The 20,078-nt window shown below is 34.8% G+C and overlaps 1 protein-coding gene across 1 annotated transcript; it reads left to right on the top strand.

Annotated features, from left to right (window-relative positions):
• The first annotated feature begins 12,735 nt into the window (after positions 1-12,735).
• Positions 12,736-13,227, top strand: LOC145803943 (uncharacterized). The gene has a single exon (XM_082897324.1). It carries the CDS (start codon positions 12,736-12,738, stop codon positions 13,225-13,227), a length of 492 nt encoding a protein of 163 aa, XP_082753450.1.
• The last annotated feature ends 6,851 nt before the right edge of the window (positions 13,228-20,078 follow it).

Below are 20,078 nucleotides of genomic sequence, written 5' to 3'. Positions count from 1 at the left end.
GTAGTTGATGCAATGTCGAGGGGACTGCCCCCATTGCATGTAACCACGGCCTTCCCAGGATGATGTTGTATGGCGAGGGTGTGTCAATTACCAGGAATTCCGTTCTGATCTTCTTAGTGCCGGCTTGTACTTCTAAGCTTGTTGCACCCAGTGGCCATGTCGGCGTTCCGTTAAAGCCGACCATCGGGCCGCTTGATTGTTCTAGGTCATCGGGGTGAAGGCCTAACTCTTTGTAACATCTGACATACATGATGTCACAGGAGCTGCCTTGATCTATTAGGATGCGTTTTACTTGGCACTCCCCGACCTGTAGGGATACTACCAAGGCATCATTATGCGGGTGTTGGACCAGTTCTAGGTCGGCTTCAGTAAAGGCTATTATTGGCCCTTGGCATTCTTCTGGCCGATGTCTCTTTTCCCCGACTTGATAAATATGCTGTAAATGTCTTACCCTCTGGGTTTCTCCTCTGATTTCGTTTTCATTGACCCTTGAGTGGATTACATTGACCACCCTTGGTTCTCCTGCTTGTGGTAGCTGTGCTAGGGGAAGGGGTGCTGCTGGTGCTTGGGGCAGCCTTGCCTGCTCTTCCTTTGTTCTGGCCTCATCGACCAGGTCCCTCAGAAGGCCTTGTCTTACTAGGTCCTCCAAGTGTGCTTTTAAGGCTCTGCAACCTTGAGTTGGATGCCCTTCTTCATTGTGGTAGGCACAACGTCTACCAACGTTTCTTCCCATGAATTCCCCTGGTGCTCTTGCCGGAGCCCTGAAATAAGGTTGATTTCGAATCCAATCCAAGATTTTATGGATTGGGATCCGGAATACTGTGGTTACCGCCTGTTTATTTCTTAATTCTATTTCTTGTTTGGTCGGCCCATTGTTGATTCGGCCTCGCGTTGGCGAGCCGTTTCCCTTTTCTTGTTTCACCTCTTTGTTTCCCGATGTATCTTTTTCGGCCCTGGCATATTTCTCAATTCTTGCCATGAGTTCTTCCATGCTTTTCGGCAATGTTTTTGCCAAAGACTTCCGTAGAGGGCAGTCATCTTTCAGGCCGTTCTTGAAGGATACGACTGCTACTTCCTGGTTGCATTCAGGTATTCGGTTGAACACCTCGTAGTACCTCTTCGCATAGGCCCTGAGGCCTTCTTCCTTGGTGATTCGTAGAGCCATCAAAGCATCAACCCTCAGGGGTTGCAGCTTGTTGGTCACGAATCTGGCCACAAACATCTCGGCCAAGCCTTCCCATGTCTTTATACTTCCTTTTGGTAACTTGTGGAACCAATCAGATGCAATTTCCCCAAAGGATGAGGGGAATACTTTGCAGAGCAACGGCTCGTTTCCGCTGTATAGCGCCATTGAATTTAGGTATAACCCAACATGAAAGTTTGGATCTGATTTACCGTCATAGATTTGAAACCTCGGCATACTGAATCTTTTGGGCGGTTCGAATTTGTCCAGTTCCGCTGAGAAGGCTGTCTTTGGTTTCACTGGGGAGTTTACCTCGGCTTCTCCATTCTGTTGCCTCCTCTTGAGGTAGTCCCTCAAGTCTTCTTTGCTCCTCCCTGGAGCTCGGCTGTCTTTGGATTTTAGTCTTTTTGGTACACTGCTTTCGGCCTCGTGGTGGGGTCGTTTGGATCTTTCTTCGTGGGATGTGTCAAAATGGAGTACTTGCCCCTGAACATGTCGATGTTCTTTGGGGTCTGGATTCTTCATGTGGTGTGTCCGTCGGGACTCCTCTTGCCTCGGCTTTTCCCGTCCGACTTCCCTGGAAGGCCGGTGTGAATGCCTTCCGCTTCTGGTATGCTGGGGGACCTCGGGAATTGTTCTTCTTACCTCCTTCTGAGTGTTGTTCGCTGGCATCGGCGTATCTTGCAGCGGGTATGGTGGCTGCATAACATTATTCTGTATCATGAAGTTGACGACTGACTGGAGGTCCGCCAATTTGTTTGCTAGTTCTTTTACTTCCTCATCCCTCCGTAGGCACCTGTCCCTCCATACCTGGAGGTTATCTTCATTGTAGTATTTTCCTTGGTTAGCTCTTTTTGATGTGTCGCCTTCTGGGATGACGTCGTTCTCTCTGTGACCCTGGTCACGGGCTTCTGCATTGCGGTTATCTCCTTCGATATCAAGATCAATTGGGCTGTCACTCCCAGTGGGAGCGTCCTCCCCAATATTTTGTTGTCCGTTACTGGCCATCTATTCTTCCTTCGTTCCCACAGACGGCGCCAAATTGTGTGGGTGAAAATCTGACCACACTGCCCGTTTAGTGATCAGCTGAAGAGCACAAGCAGAATAGATGGCTAAAGTAACCTGAAACAGAAAGAAAAAGCTCCGGCGGTGGTTCTTCCACCCGGGGGCACTCCGACGATCAAGTCAGTATATCTCTCAAAGATAATCAAGTACTAAACTGAATACTCAAAGTATAAGTCACATACCTTAGACCCATGGGGGTGCCTCTCTTTTATAATATACTCAATCCAAGTCCCACTAGAAGTATGACTTCTATGGATTCTAGTTCACTGTTTACTCTGGACTCTTTTAAGTGATATAGATAAACTCCTTGAGAGTTTTATCCTTATCTTGGTTCAATCCCCTTTGTGCCTTAGGACTCTTGCCCCATATCTCGGATTCCGATATCTTCGGAGATGACCTCGGCTTCTCCGAGATTACCTCGGCTTAACTACCAGGGCACGTGGCACCTCGGCTGACACGTCGGCGTCACCATGCCACGTGTTGGTATACAGAAAATATATCCCCACATACACATATAATTTGACTAATATAATGCAAATAACAACAGTGCTAGGGTCTCGACAAATTGAGGCTCAAATGCTTTGATTTTTTATTTTTTTATTTTTTTGGGTTTTTGTTTTTGTGAAAGGGTAGTTATGTGTAGGGGTGTGCTAAAAAACTAGGCATCTCACACTAACTCAGCCTATGTGGTTTGATAAGGTGAGTGAGTTGGGTTGGATTGGTTGAGTGACAAAATTGACTGATCAGTTAGGCTGCTGGTTAAAATTTATTAATTTCATATGATTTTGTACGAGTCCTTGCTATATTTTTATTTTAAATCAGGAAGACTTGGAGGAAATTCAAATGACTTTGGTATTGTTTATGTAGAAAAAACAACAACAACAACAACCAAACCAACACAACCCAACAAATAGGAAGGAAAAAAAAAATCGAGGCATTCCAGCCTCAATTTGTCGAGGCCCCAAACATTAGTCTACAAATAAATATATATATATTCAAAAAAATTGTACAAAGTAACGTAATAATTCAAAATATGAGCTCATTTGGGAAGTTGGGTTTGGGGTTTTTTTTGGTTTAAATAGTCACAAAAAAAAAAACAAAAAACAAAATAGGCTTTTTAGCGCAATAAAAAAAAAACATCACATCCAACCCATAATCATTACATTTTTTCTCTCACAAAAAAGCCAAAAAAGCCAATAAGCCTTTTCCAAATGAGGCTTTTTAACCCAGGCCAAAAAAGCAAAAATGTCAACCCACTTCCCAAACGAACCCTAAAGCTTCGTTTGGGATAAGTTTTTTGGCTTTTTTGACTTTTGTAAGAGAAAAAAATGAAACTACTATGGTTTGGATGTGACATTTTGTCTTATTGTACTAAAAAACATATTTTGTCTTTTTATGACTATTTTTACCAAAAAACCCCGTTTAGCTTATGCCAAACGAATGCTTTGATTATTATTATTATTACTGCTACTACTTTTAGAATTTTTTATTCTAGAATGTAAATAAAAAATGTCACTAAAGTTGTAAAAAAAAAAAACTAATCCCCACTTGACTTTTCTCAATAATTAAAAATTGTCTAATCCTTCGTTTTAGATGTAGGTTTGCTTTTTAGCATTTTAATTTTCTAGTTTGGGGTTAAAAAGTCTCGTTTGGAGTAAATTTTTTAGATTTTTTGATTTTTATGGGAGAAAAATTGAAATGATTATGGTTTTGGATGTGACATTTTGTTCTATTTGACTAAAATAATCAATTTTGTCCTATATGGCTAAATTAGCTCAAACGGACATGCCAAACAGAGCCTAAGGCATCAATTTCTTTAACAACAAGATCTTTATATTAAAAATAAAAAAAAATAAAATGAATTCATAGATTAAGACCTTTGAACCGTCATGACTGCCTATTTTGGCAGCATGGTTAAAAGTCAGTTTTTTTTTTATATTTTTTTTATTTTTTTAATCATATAATCTCTTTATTTGTGTCACGCCCTCAAAATAATAACATTAAACCCGTCAATATAAACATACATTTATATACAAAAGATCTACATTTCCTCAATTAATCAGAGTACTCCATTACAAAAGTATTACACGTTAACAACAAAAGTAAATGCCCTACGGGCTTACAGCTTTCCAAGTTATCACTTGGTTACAAAGGAGAGTATTAACTCGGTTACACATTAAGCCCTTGGCTTGAATTTATATGAAATACATCAAAAAGGAAAATAAGGCAACAAAAGTATGTCTTGCCCCTAGCCTCCCAAGCTATGTCCTTAGAGGCGGCATGCTACCTGTACCTGAAAATGATATCCCCATATAGGGTGAGCCACAGCCCAGCAGAGATATACTAAACCAACTATGAACAATGATTAAAAGATTAGCAACTGATAGATGGTCGATACTTACACTCCCATTTACATCTTATTTCAATTCCAAGACAACCAAACCTATGTTACAATTCACCTTTCTTTTCTTATTCAATTTTGAGTTTGAAAACAGGGTTCAGTACTCTGGCCAAAACATTTTGATGAGATTATAGTTCATCACTAGAACATTTTCAAAATTCACGGTGGATACACATTTTGGTGTTGTATCAATAACACATAAACTACTCCCATACTTCACAAACGATGATGATATACATTTTAGTGCTATATCAAATCAAACAGACTTTTCAATAGATAAGCATATGAGCTATATCACCACTACAACAGATAAGCATATGAGCTATATCACTACTACAACAGATAAGCATATGAGCTATATCAACATTCCAATAGATAAGCATATCTCACATCAATAGATAAGCATATTAGCTGTATCCACACTTCACTAGACAAGCATATGAGCTGTATCTACACTTCGCTAGACAAGCATATGAGCTGTATCTACACTTCACTAGACAAGCATATGAGCTGTATCTACACTTCACTAGACAAGCATATGAGCTGTATCTACGGAGTTCATCCCCCATCTCCTCCCAATCCTATCCGGTTTAGAGGTACATCCCTCATCTTCCCCTAAACCGCGGAGTACATCCCCCATCTCCTCCTCTACACAATGCATATAAACACAAAGGTTCTATACACAATATAACGCATGTAAACACAGAATCACATACGCAATCAATCAATACATAAAGTTAATGTATTCTACCAACCGTCTACACAAAATGCATATAAACACACTGGTCATATACACAATCACTCAATACATAAAGTTAATGTATTCTATCAACCGTCATACTCTATGACACATCCGATTGATTAGTTTTAGTTTGCCTAATCATCATGTATTGTCTACAACAATCAAAACTACCCTCCACCGGTAGCCCAAAGCAATTATTTCTAAGCAGGAAATAAATGCACAAATGGATAATATATCAACATTTTCAAATCAATTCCTCGTTTTCTTCAATTAATTATATGCATTAATTAATTTAAACCAATTAGGGCAAATTACCATAATTCACAAAACAACCCTAGGGTTCCATTTCCATCAATGTACCAACATCAATCTCATTTCTCTATGCCTAACATGCATATAGGTTTATATATTTAAAACCCCGACTTTTGTAAAATTACACAAAAGCCCAAACTTTCACCAAATTACCAAACCAACCCCAACATCTCAAAATACTAAAATTTAAAGACAAAATCCATAGAGAGGAGTAGGATATCCCTACCTCGAAGTTTGAGCCAAAAAGGAGATGAAGACTCGAAGATCAACGTGCTCCAAATCCAAACTTTTTCAGATTAAGTCGAAGCTCTCAACGCTCTCTATCTTTTTAACAAAGGCCCTAGGCTAGATTCACACTCTGGGGAGATCAAATCTTAGAGAGAGTGTAGGTTTAGAGAGAGAGAGAGTCTCGGATCTAGGGTTTGAAAGAAAAGGAAGTGAAAAACTGATGTTCAAAAACGCTACTGTCCGCTGATATAAAACACGCTCGCTCGAGCGAAGCCTTTGTCGCTCGAGCGACCAGACACAGAAAAATCTCGCTCGAGCCAAGAAGTTCTCGCTCAAGCCGAAAAGCTAGAAGTGCGCTCGAGCGAAAGAATGCTCGCTCGAGCTAACAACTCAAACCCTCAGGTCTGCCACCAGCACGCTCGAGCGACAGACTTCTCGCTCGAGCGAAGAACAAACCAGACCGCTCGAGCGAAGAAAACTCGCTCGAGCCAAGAAATGCAACTCTCAGGTCCAGAGCCAGACGCAATTGCTCGCTCGAGCGAAGCCACTCTGGCTCGATCCACCAGACACGAACTCAACTCTCGCTCGAGCGACCAACTCCTCGCTCGAGCGAAGGTCCAAAAATCTGGGCAGCAGCACTAGGCTCCCAAACGCAACCAACCTGTAACAAACCTGCCCAACACATCCTATAACTCAATATTCAAAGTAGTAACAAATGTAAACAAGACAATAATCAATTACTAACATCCACGGACACATGTCCGGATCACTGTTCAACAAGGGTAAACCCGGGATCGCTATAATTTGTTTTACATTTTATAAAAATAAAAAAAATAAAAAAAAAAACAGTTTTTAACCTCCTTCCCAAAGTATGCATAAGAATTTCAATTCCATATATCTTTAGGAAGAAATAGTTGTGGATGGTGGTGTCCAAACAATTACAATGCAATAGTTAAAATTATGTGTTAATTAAAAAAAAGTAATAACATTAAAACTCAATTTGTGAGTTAAGTAGAGTTTAAACTTATAAACCTTGTAAGTAAGAGTGTTCGCGGTTCGGTTGCGGTCAAGAAACCTTCAATCCGCCATCCGTCTGCTAGATTAGAGGATTGGAAAAAATCAATACACATTCGTCCGCCGGATTGATGGATGCAAATTGAGCGGATTAGCAGATTGGCGGATGGATGCGAATCGATTTAGTGGTTTAAACTTTTACAAATTTTGAATATAACACAATAACTTGTCAACATTTTTTTTTAAATAACAATCTAACTCAACATAACCAAAAGATTATCAAGTAAATTGTCAAATACAAATAATAAATACATATAAGAAAATCATATATTATCAAAACTATTTCATTACTTTTTTTATTATTCGAAAACTATTTAATTTGATTTTTTTTTAAAATGACAAAATTAAGCCTTATATTTTCCACACAAAAATATCAAATATCAATACTTGCCATTTGATAAAAGGATTTCCAAATTGAAAACACAACAAAACATCTAAACTTTTTTCAATTGAAAATACAAACAGACTATCTAAACAAATGGAAAACATAAAGTCTTACAAATTACTAGGGGTGCTTGCCGTTTGGTGGTTCGGTTGCGGCCAAAGGTACCTCAAATTCGCCATCCATCCAAAATTAGGCGGATTTGAAAAAATCAATCCGCAACTGTCCGCTTGTCATCATGCATCCGTCCAAAATGTGACAAATTGGTTCGGTTCAATCGATTTGGATGGATTGAAATATCCGTTGCTCATCCCTACGTGTAAGTCAAGTTGAAGGACTTTTTAAAGAATTTCAAACATTTTTCGTAATTAAAATATGTGTTAAGGGAGTGTAAAATAAAAAAGAAAAAATTGTCAATCTCCACCCCTATTTGTTCTTTTTCTTCTTCCAACACAATGCATCAATCCCTCTCTTATCCCACGTTTGCTTTACAATTCGCTATAATAGGTATTGAAACAAACTACTAACACCATTAAATGTAAAAAACTAGACACGGAGATTATTAATCAATCGCGGTCAACTAATTAGATACCACTTTAACAAATTGTTCTTATTTATTTTATTTTATTTTTTAAAATGTCATTTTTTGAAGCAAAAAAAAAAGAAGTTTAAAAATTAAGTGTTTGATTTGGCTAATTTAGACAACAATTTATTTATTTATTTATTTTTTATACAAAACTAACCATGTTTGATAAGTGCTAAAAAAGTTGCATTTTTCCTATATATTTTTTTCCTTTGATAAATTTTAATTTTTTTTATTGTTATATTATTATTGTTGTTGTTGTTGTTGTTGTTGTTGTTGTTGTTGTTGTTGTTGTCGTCGTTATTACTAATTTTGAGTGTAACACCCTCGAAATATAACATAATCCAACCATTCAATAAATCCATAAAACATAATAGAAATATCGTCTTTTCATTCATCAGAGTTCGTATTACGATGGATATTACATGTTAGCAACAAAATGAATGCCCTACGGGCTTACAACTTTCCAAGTCATCACTTAGTTATGAACAAGAAGAGTCCTAGCTCTATATATAGAAAGCCTTAGGCTTGAATATATATTTAACATCAAAACGAACAACAAAAGGGAGTCTTCAACTCCAAAACCTCCCAAGCTAAGATCTTGGAGGCGGCATATCACTTGTACCTGAAAAATGGTGTCCCAAGTAGGGTGAGCCAAATCCCAGTAGAGATATGCTAAACAACATATGAGAATTAACTAAAACATTAGCATCTGATAAATGTTTAACACTTGAAAACCAAGTTACACTCTTTCCATAACCAATCAACATTGACATCTACATTTTAATCCACTTCCATTTATTTATCCAAATCAATTCAAAATGAGACTACAACTCATATCATCAACACTTCAATCATCAATATCATTCAGATGTATATAAGATTTCGGGACTTTCACCCTGGACACTCCGGCCAACTTAATTATCAATGGAGTCCATCCCCTATCTCCTCTCAAACAATGGAGTACATTCCCTATCTCCTCCCAAACAATGGAGTACATCCCCTTTCTCCTCCCCAACAAAGATATATATGCAAAGTATTTAAACACGTTGTTATATACAATGACTAATTAAATCACATATTCAATGTATTAATCCAACCGTCATATTCAATGACATAATCCAATTGATTAGTTTCAATTTACCTAATCATCATGCATTTTCTACAACAATCATGGCTATTTTCCACCGATAGCCCAAAACAGTTATTTCTAAACAGATAAATAAATCTATCAAACAGATGATTTATCAACTTTACCATAGGTGAGTGATTTGTCAATCCAACTACACCATTTAACCACATTTTTTCCCAATCTCATAATTTCCAAACCAATTTCACATTTCCACACTTGATTTCATTATTTAAACAAATAATTTATATAATTCAAGTTAGGGCATTCTCCCCATTTTCTCAAATGTTGCCCCCAAGGCCAAATTTCACCAATTATATCCAAGCAATAACATGTTCAAGACCTCTCATACCCATAGGGAACCCAAATTAGAAAACCCATCATTTAAACATTTCAATTTCAAACCCTAACTACACCCAAAATCCCCAAATCACACCATTTATACAAAATGACCAACATCTATGTTAAAACCCATATAAGATAGTAGAATATCCCTAGTTCAAGTGTAGAAGCCCAAAGGAGAAGAGCCAAGCAAGAGATGAACCCTAAAGATGACGAAACCAACTTCTACTCGGATGAAAATGGAGATCTTGAAGAGCTCAATTTTTTTATCAAAGGAAGGAGGGTGAGGAGATCACTAGATCTAGGTCAAAATGTAGAAAGAGAGAGTATTTTAGAGAGAGAGGCTCTCAACTTAGGGTTTTGGAAAGTTTTAGAGAGAGAAAGGACAGAAAAAGTGATTTAAAAAGTCACTTTCCCTATCTGATATACGCACAGTCTGCTTGAGCGGAGAGTTTGACGCTCGAGCGTCAGGCACATAAAATTGACTCACTCGAGCGCAACAAAGGCCGCTCGAGCGCCAAGACACAATAGCAAGGCACAACCCGCTCAAGCGCAATGAGACCCGCTCGAGCATAAAATACACTCGCCCAGTATTTTACAGACTTCAGACAGTCGCTCAAGCGCCAAAGGGGCCGCTCGAGCTTAGACCTGCTCGAGCGTGAAAAACATTCCTGTAGTATTTTTGCAGACGCACAAAGTACTGAATGATTGTAAACCCCGTTCGAGTGCAAGAAGACCCGCTCGAGTCGAAGGCCAAAATTCTAGGCAACAAGGTTCTAGACCAACAACCAACCAACTTTTTCTGAACACACCCAAGATATTCCAAAACTCAAATTCAAAGATTAAGAGGAGGAAAAGACATAAACAACAACATTAAATCACAAGACCCGAGTCCGAAACACCATAAAGGTCGAGTTAGAAACCGGGATCGCTATATTGAGGATCTTTTATAGAACTTAAAAGGTAAATCAGAAAATGTCACTAAAGTTTAAAGAAATTCAAAATCCCACCTGATTTTTCTCAACATCTTTATATCAAAAATAAATAAATAAATAAAATGAACTCATAGATTAAGACCTTTGATTTGTCATTTGGATTAATTGCACTTTAAGAGTTCGTTTGGAAATTAATTATTTTAGTTAATTTTTTAATTTTTTTTAAAAAATAAAAATATGATAACTTATAATAATTTTTTAAATTTTAAATTTTTTTAATATATTAACAAACAAGGCCTAAATGATCTTTTCGCAAAAGAGAAATTTACAATGTGCACCCTTTTAAATGGTGCACATTATAAAAAAGTTATGATTTTTTATGATGAATGTTATAATTGTTTGTGATGTGTGTTATGATATTTTATAATAAACTTGCAAATAGTGAATTTATGATGTGTACCCTAAAATTAGGCATGATAACATTTTGACATTTTGTGATTTTCGTTACGGCACTTTAAGATTTTGTTATAACATTTTGGGTTTAAATTATGAAATTTTATGAAAAAATTATAAAAGACATATCATATACACGTTTTTAAGGATGCACATTGTAACATTTCCTTTTGGCAAATGGTAGCCTTGTGCTGTGTTGCTGTTTTTGATAAACTTGTGTGAACTTATAGGTAAGTCTTATGTACCAACCATTTCTCTCATTAAATATTTATTATTATTATTATTATGTGAACCATATGAAAGCTACTCCAAAAAAATAAAAATGAAAATAAAAATAATACTTATGAAAGCTGCTTTAAGAGAATTTAATGTTCTTATAATGCCGTGGTTGTGGCTGGGTTGACCCTATTTATTTCAGCCGACTGAGGAGTGTTTGTTAGCCCCTAAATGATGGTTTATTTTAATTAGAAAGTTTGTGTTAGATTGTTTAGTATAATTTTTACTTATATCTTATTAGGTGAAAATAGTTTAAATAAGTTGATTATCTAAAAACTGAATTTTTCTTATTTAAGGTGAAAATAATTTTTTTAGATACTGCACCAAACAAGACCCAAGGGAGTATTCCGGATTTATTTTTTTAGTATTTTTTTGATTTTTAGTATAAAAAAAATCATTTAAATTCGTACAAAAATTATACTTTTACATTCCACTTGACTAGAAAAATGAAAAAAAGTAAAAATAAAATTTTAAAATGTCTACTAAAGATGAAAATTTTGACTTTTTGTACTTTAAGAAATAAAATTATTTGTGTATTTTTTTCTTAAACAAAATTTAGAGTCCCGACTATCATAGGGGTGAGTTTGGCATCTAATTAAAAAAAAAAAAAAACATATTTTAGCTATAAAACAAAAAGATCATATTTTTATCATTTTTAGGTATTGCTATAATATCTTCATATATTAATTTATTGTAAATTTTAATTTGCAACGATTTCTTTATATATTAATTTGTGTAAGTAAATTTTAATATAAATTTTGTTAATGATTATACATGAAAATTAAAACTGAGATTATTTATTTAATTTTTTTTTAAAATATTTATAGAAGTTCCATGTTTGAAATTCCCCTAGATGCCATTTGGGAAAGAGATTAAAAGCTACTTTTTGGTTTTTAACTTCTTTTGAGTCAGATTACCTCTTTACTTTTTTACACGTTTTAAAAAAAAAAAAATTTAAAAACTCAAAAAATTAACTTTTAACCTACTTTCCAAAAAAACTCATAATCAATCCTTCCTTTTGGTCATAACTTGCTTGAAGAGCACTTTCCATTTTATAAAATTTGTAGTTGCAATTACTTAAAATATATAAAAATAAAAAATAAAATCAACTTAATTTTGTTTTAATAGAACCTTTTTCAAAAAAAAAAAAACTCATAAAATTTTAAAAATAATATAATAAAATAAAATAAGGCACTTTTTTTTTTTTAGCTAAAAAACCATAAATCAAATAAGTTTACGACGAGTAACCCAAAGCAATGAAAGAATAGGTTACATTTTCATATGATCTCCTCTTATAAATAGACTAAAAAATTGAACATTCTTTTTTTTTAATCACTTCACCTCTTTTTCCTTTAACACAGTATACATACAAATAAATAAATTTTTATGAAATTTACAAATTAGGTTCAATTATAAAAAAAAAGAAAAGAAAGTCATATCATATTTTGTATTTGATAACGATGGCAATAAAATCTTGTTTTTAGTCATAATTAATGCATTTGAACCTACCCATCTTTCAGATAAAGCCAAGAAACTTCTCCCCCCCTTCTCTCTCTCTCTCTCTCCCTCTCTCTAATGATATATAACCATCTCTGCATCTCTCTCTTTTTCCCCAAGAAACAAACAAACAATGGATGAGAAAGTTCTTCAATCAAAAACCCAAAACAATCACAAACCCAACAACTCTCTCGTATGGGATTGTGGAAGCTCATTCTATGACTCTTTCGAGCTCAAATCCATCGAACGCGAACTTCACTCCGCTATTTCTTCTAGAACCCTCTCCACTCCTCGCTTATCCGATCACCACCACCTGCCACCACTTCCGCCGCCACAACAGCCACCACAACCTATCTCCAAAAAACCCTCAAAATTTTCTCGGCCATTTCACAAACTTCTTCGATCCATTTTCGGCCTCAAACAAGCAAAAGTAGGATTGCAAGATCCATTTTTTGCTCTTTTCGATGGGTCGGGCCCGCTTTCGACCATTTCAGAAGTGTCGGAGAATGGCAGCGGCGACGGGATTTCGTCGGAGTTTAAATCGATGGCGGTGGCAGCGGTGATAAGAAAGTCAGCCTCTGAGCGGTTCATCGCTACCACTTCTATCGGTATTTCATGTGCTTGAAAGACCTAAAAGAATTATTTATTTTTTTTAATATTATTGTGTGTTCATATAGTGTGTTTCCAATTATGTGTGTTTTTAGAATGTTGCTAATTATTATTTGATGAGTTTTAGTTGATTATAATGGTTTTCAATTTTGGTTTGTGATATGTGAATTTTATTTATTTATTTATTTATTTTTTAAAGATTTGTGATTCTTGTTAATTATATGAGAAAAAAAAATTACATTAATTTTATACAAATTTTTACCAAAATGATACGGTAGCAACGTTATAATCATTAACAATCATTTTGGTAAATTATTTAGGGTTCGTTTGAGAAGTGGGTTGACTTTTTGGTTTTTTGGCTATTTTAGCCTGGGGCTAAAAAGTCTCGTTTGGAAAAGGCTTTTTGACTTTTTTTTGAGAGAAAGAATGTAATGATTATAAGTTGGATGTGATGTTTTGTTTTATTGGGTTAAAAAGCCTATTTTGTTTTGTTTTTTTTTTGTGTGACTATTTTAACCAAAAAAACCCCAAACCTAACTTCCCAAATGAGCTCTTATTCTGAATTATTAGGCCTACAATGCAGTTACGTTACTTTTTACAATTTTTTTGAATATATATATTTATTTGTAGACTAATGTTTGGGGCCTTGACAAATTGAGGCTGGAATGCCTCGAATTTTTTTTTTCTTTTTTCTTTTTTCTTCCTATTTGTTGGGTTGTGTTGGTTTGGTTGTTGTTATTGTTGTTGTTTTTTTTTGCATAAACAATACCAAAGTCATTTTAATTTCCTTCGAGTCTTCCTGATTTAAAATAAAAATATAGCAGGGACTCATACAAAATTATATGAAATTAATAAATTTTAACCAGCAGCCTAACTGATCAGTCAATTTTATCATTCAACCAGTCTAACTCAACTCACTCACCTTATCAAACCACACAGGCTGAGTTAGTGCGAGATGTCTAGTTTTTTAGCACACCACTACACATAACCACCCTTTCACTAAAACAAAAACCAAAAAAAAAAAAAAAAAAAAATTCAAAGCATTTGAGCCTCGATTTGTCGAGACCCCTAGCACTGCTGTTATTTGTATTATATTAATCAAATTATATGTGTAAACTCATTTCATGTGCTTGAGAGACCTAAAAACTTTGACTTGTGAAATAATATAATATATTATGTGTGAATAGTGTGTTTGCAATTATGTGTGCATTTTAGAATGTAGTTAATTATTATTTAATGAGTAGTGGTTTTGAACTTTGGCTTATCCTATATTGATATGGATGTTCTGAAGTATATAAAATTTTTAGTTAGAGGTTTGGTAAGGAATAGATGAAGTGTCTTGGGTGTCATGTGAACCATCTTACCAATAAAAGGGGGCATTTTGATTATCAAACATTTTTTTAAAACTTTTTTATTTTAGTTATTGATGGAGAATTGCAAATAAACTCGAGATACGCATGATCAATTTCAAATTACACATATATTAAGATTAAGTAGTTTATGTCTCATGAGAATTGTACATGAGATTTATTGAAACAATAATGTTATATGCGCAAAATTAAAACATAAAATGGTGAACAGACTCACATAACACTCAAGATAGTTGTCAAATTGCTTATTATAATTTTAGTAAATTTTTTGTGTTTTTAATTTTGTACGACTATCTTTTCTGCTATTTGAATTACTTCACAATAAGAATATTGAATAAGATGGAGTCATGACTCAAATTATAGAAAATGACACTTCCGTCTAATATATATATAGTTAGTGATTTCTATTTGAAAGATTCCAGTTGATCATATGGCATCTGAGTTCTTGTTAATATATGTTGTAGTTTGTGTAATGTGTTGAAGGTCTTCTAATTTGAGATAGGTATACCAAATTGTTCAATAAATTGTTCACATATATCAATTTCACTCTTTTTGTGTGTGGGGGGTAATAATCAGATGTTTAAATTTACTTGTTTTTAATTCTAAGTGCTTGAAGTTAATTTCACTCACTTCTCCTATATGGTTATTGAATCTTTCCACTCTCTCTAAAGATAATTTTTGGATTATAAATTTAAGTATAGATTTAGACAAAGATGGAGAAAATGTGAAAAATATGAATGAATTATAAGTTTTTATTTCCCCTTCATTTCTCATTCACTTTCTAAATTCATACTCCAAATATAGCGTTCAAGTGATATAAAGGAATATTATTATCACGATTTCAACATTGTTTTTTAATTTTTTTTTTCTGAATTTTTTCAAGCACGGTGTGATATGTTTTTTTTTAATTATTATTTAGATTCATATAATATTCAAAAAAATAATGGTGTGTTTCATTATTTTTTGAATTATGATAAATTTTACATATACTCATTGAATTAATTCATTTAAGAGATGAGAAAAAAAATAGTGAAATTCATCCCATGGACATATCACATCATTTTCTAAAGGGTTATTTACATTTTTAGTACCCATAAACTTTTTGAACTGTGATGGGGAAATGTAATTTTTTTTTTTTTTGGCCAACGAGGAAATGTAATGGTTGGTTCTTACTTTAATCAGCCACTTGTGATTTTAGTACATCATTTCTAGTATTTTTTTTCCCCATATTTGTAACGCCCCGAAATAATTCAACATGAACTACCCACATTAATTAACGATCATTCATCAGTCCTAATAATCCTTCCATCTTCACATACTTAATAAATGGGTTTATACAAAAGTTTCACTTGCGGATATATATTTAACGATAAAAGAACACATGAATCTATAGCATGTGAGGCATCTAGTCTCAAAACAATAAAATGCCCTTAAGGGCTTCCATCTTCCAAGGTAATAGCCCGGTTACACAAAATGGTTTCTCAGACCCATACACCCTTAGCCCTTGGCTTTACAAAATTTACAACAAAATAAGAGAGCTATTTACTCTTCACAAAAATATCCACGCCCTCAGTTCGGCGGGATCACCACATCTTTACCTGCACCAAATCTTATAGCGGTGAGTATAAAGCCCAGCAGAGAATTCTCACAAAGTATATACAGTTATGCAAAATTTCTCAACATCATATGCAAATGGGTTACCATGCCATGCCATTAATAAGAAGAATATCATTTTAATGCACCACTTGAAAGTCACCATGTTTCAATGATGTTATGCAATCTCATCAATTTCAAACTTCCAATTCTTTTAATCAAAGGGGAGAGGGAGGGGGGAGGGGGGGGGGGCAAATACAACACTGGTAATCCCTAGGCTGGTGTCTGCAAGTAGATTCTACAAGTACTACCAAACTGTCATTTTTATCGGTATTAACCAGAAGGCTCGATACCTATCCACACAGGTTTCTGGTCTTTCACTATGGACACTCAGGCCAACTTATCAAATTCATTTACACCCCTAACCGGATTTACCAACGTATTTACCCCTCACACATTTCCACAATTCATATTACAATGTAATCTTTCTCAATGTAAACGTTTTTTTCCAACTCATGTCAAGATGTACAATAATGATAATAAACCAATTGAAAACATGATGCAATAATTACTGTTTCATAGTATTTCCCTATTTTCAAAATATCTCTACAACAATAACAATTAATCCCATCTCTCATTTCTTCTTTTCAAAACTAATTCACAAATTGCCCATGTGCCACCCATTTATAGTAACAACTCCCACCATGTGCAAACCACAACAAGTTAGTCTCTTCAAGGTAATATAAGATGTCTTCGACATAAACCCTAAGGTTTTATAACTTTAACATTTCATGGTACATAATCATTCCTCACTTTCCAACAACACATGTTCAAGTAATTTAACAAATATGTTATAATAACATCTCATTTCTCATACCTTTAATAGATTTCCATTTTTGTCAAACTTGTTATGAGATTTACTCTCAATCATCTTCATGACACAAAATAATAAAGGATTTCATAAAATATTTTCTTATTTTCCAAAATCCCCAAAATCTAGGGTTCTTCATCATGTACAAAATACTTTTTCCATTTCTTGGTGAAAACCCTAATCAAAACATCTTTCTTAGATTAACAAGATGAAACCCTCAAAGATTGACCAAAAATTTTGAAAGTTTAAAACCACTTTTTGAAGAATCTCTACATTTTTAAAATCACAAGGTCGAAATCATCAAAACTAGAAGGAAACTCTTAAAGCATCAACAAAATAGCAAAACTTGTATATATAACTCAAGAATGTCCCTACCTCAAGGTCTTTGAGAAGATGGAGAAGAGAAACCCTAGTTTAGATGGATGATCTTTCAACCCTCACTACACCAAGAGAAGCCCTAGTTCTTGATCTTCAAGATTTAGAGGAAGATGATGATGATCTTGGCCCAAACATTGCAAGAATCAAAGAGTTTTAATGCTTGAGGAAGGTTTCTAGAGAGAAGGGGGGAGAAAAATAGGGTTTAAAGTGAGAGAGGAATGTGCAAAATATGGTATACATTCGGACCAAAAAGGGGGAAAAACAGAGTTTCGGTTGCCCAGCTGGCCGTACGTGCGGCGCCCCTTCCCGCACGTACGGCGGCCCCAACCGCTCGAGCGCCTCCACTGCTCGTGCGGCTCATTTCCCCCGCTCGTGCGTTTTAGATAGTGTGCAAACTCATGAGATTCAACCCCCACCGCTCGTGCGGCCCTTCTCCATACGTGCGGCCTAGGGCCCCACACGTGCGGCCCTAGCCCAGCAGCCCTGAAAATTTTGGCTCGACTCTCGGCATTCCGGACACAGCCCCATCCTCCGAAACAAGAGAGATTCAACACCGAATGAAATAAGAACTAAAAAAAACATTTCCGGACGTTTCGAACCCAATGAAGATAAAAGGGAAACGAAGCGAAGTGAAGAAAGAAAGAAAGAAAAAGGAAAAAGACCCGGTCGTCATAATATTACTTGCCATAATTTGGATCCATCATTGTAAAAATTCTCTAAAATGGAGCGAACTGCAAAATTTGAAAAAAATATAAATAAAAATGAACGGCTCTGATATGTAACATTTGATTTTGAAGTTGTAGGGGCAGAGAAAATGATAACGACATGTCATGTGCCAATAGTTAAGAACCCGGGCCAATAAAAACTAATGTGATATATATGGAAATTAATACTATTCTCTATGAAATTTGAATTATAAATAAATTGACATATGTTCTAAGGGATTCTCCAATTCTCATTTGGACTAGACAAAAATTGTTGGGACTCATGGAATCTATTACGTGCCTTGTTTTGATAATTTGAACCATTAATTTTTTGAAATTCTTCGTATATATTATTCATAAAAAAAAAATTAAGTCGATTTGATAATTGTAACATCTTTTTTTATCATTTTTGTCTTAAAAAAATGAATGGTCTATTTTCAAAAACACACTTGCCATTTATTTATTTAGTGACAACATAATAAAATAAATATGTTATGATTATTGGATTTATCTTCTTTTTTTTTTTTTATGGATAACATACACAAAGAATTCTAAGAAACGAACAATTTAGATCACTGAAATATAACCTATAGTGAGTCCTATAGGTCTAAAATTAGTACGAACAGCTAAGCCATGAAAAGTTCTAAAACCAAACTATAATATAGTGACAGATTTCACTGTCTAAAAGTATATTCCTTATTGAATTTTTATCTTTAGCAAATGACATTGTCTTCATGTCACTTTGTCAATAGTTATCTTTAGCATATTCCTTATTGATTTTTTTTTTTTAACTCATATTTTTTAACCAAATAAGGATTTCTTGGTGAGGCACAAAAGTTACCATGCATGTAATGCTTGTAGAGAAAAAAATTAGTGAATAGGCTGACAATGTTTGGATTTTAAAATTCTATAAGTTTTTATGAAATTCTTTAAAATTTCATGTAAATTATTTTTCTAAACCAAATGAATAAAATCAAACCGTAACATATCGTCTTTGTCGATTCTTCAATCATCAAAATTTAAAATTTTAATTTGATACTAACCTTTCTTTCATTATTGACCGAACTGAATCATTTACACCCACCAATACTGTTTGAAAGGCCCATGAAGACCCCTTCTGAGTGCTTTCACAAACCTCATAAAATTGTTGAAGTTCATCTAAACTTTAATATGAGAGTTAATGAGAAATTACTAAATGGGCCATGCTCGGCCCAATTGAGTTTGTTCTGTACCAAGACATGAAAATGAGCTTTTTTGATAAATCCCCTTTTCTAAGAGTTTTATTCTATCTAACCCATATTCTTTTAACTATTCCATTAGGTCCTATTTGAGGTAAGAAGACCAAAACACCCTCAATCTCTCATGCCCCCATTAATGTTGATTGTCATTATGTTTTGGTAGTTCCCATGCATCAGGATGTTGACTGCCGTTATATTCACACTAATTTGAAAATGAATTTTTGTCATTGTGTTGTTAATTACTTTATATGAATATTTATAATAAAACATACGAATGTAAATGTTCACATGAATTCTGGAATATATATAAAGACACCATGATCTTGGTGATTGTGAAAGTTCACATTAGGGCAAAAAAATGGGCAATATTAAGTAGAAATATATACTTTTCATTGATAATCTTTGTTAGGTTTTATTCTTGGCAATCCCGTTTGACAAAACACCTTTCAGTTGTACTTGTTTTCGTACTTTTATTTCAGTGAGGCTATGAGTTTATTAGATGCGAATCCAACCCGAATCGTGCCTTGTAGAGAAGTTTGTGGTGTTTAATACTTTCAAGATTGCCATTTTGCTGATTATGAAGGGGATCGAGCTGCCCGGTCAGCTCGCGGGGGTCGAGGGGGCAGCGCCCCTTGGCGGGTTTGGGGCAGCGCCCAGGCGGGGTCGAGGGGCAGCGCCCCCAAAGCAAAATGCAAAAATGCATTCGAAGTTGC

The sequence above is a fragment of the Camellia sinensis genome, chromosome 12 (assembly GCF_055761805.1).
Source record: "Camellia sinensis isolate YWXY chromosome 12, ASM5576180v1, whole genome shotgun sequence".
NCBI lineage: Eukaryota > Viridiplantae > Streptophyta > Magnoliopsida > Ericales > Theaceae > Camellia > Camellia sinensis.
The sequence above is the reverse complement of the archived record's forward strand: the minus strand, read 5'-3'. Positions and strand labels throughout refer to the sequence as shown.

Coding starts and splice junctions, on each gene's coding strand:
- LOC145803943 (XM_082897324.1), top strand. CDS start 12,736: ATGGATGAGAAAGTTCTTCAATCAAAAACCCAAAACAATCACAAACCC.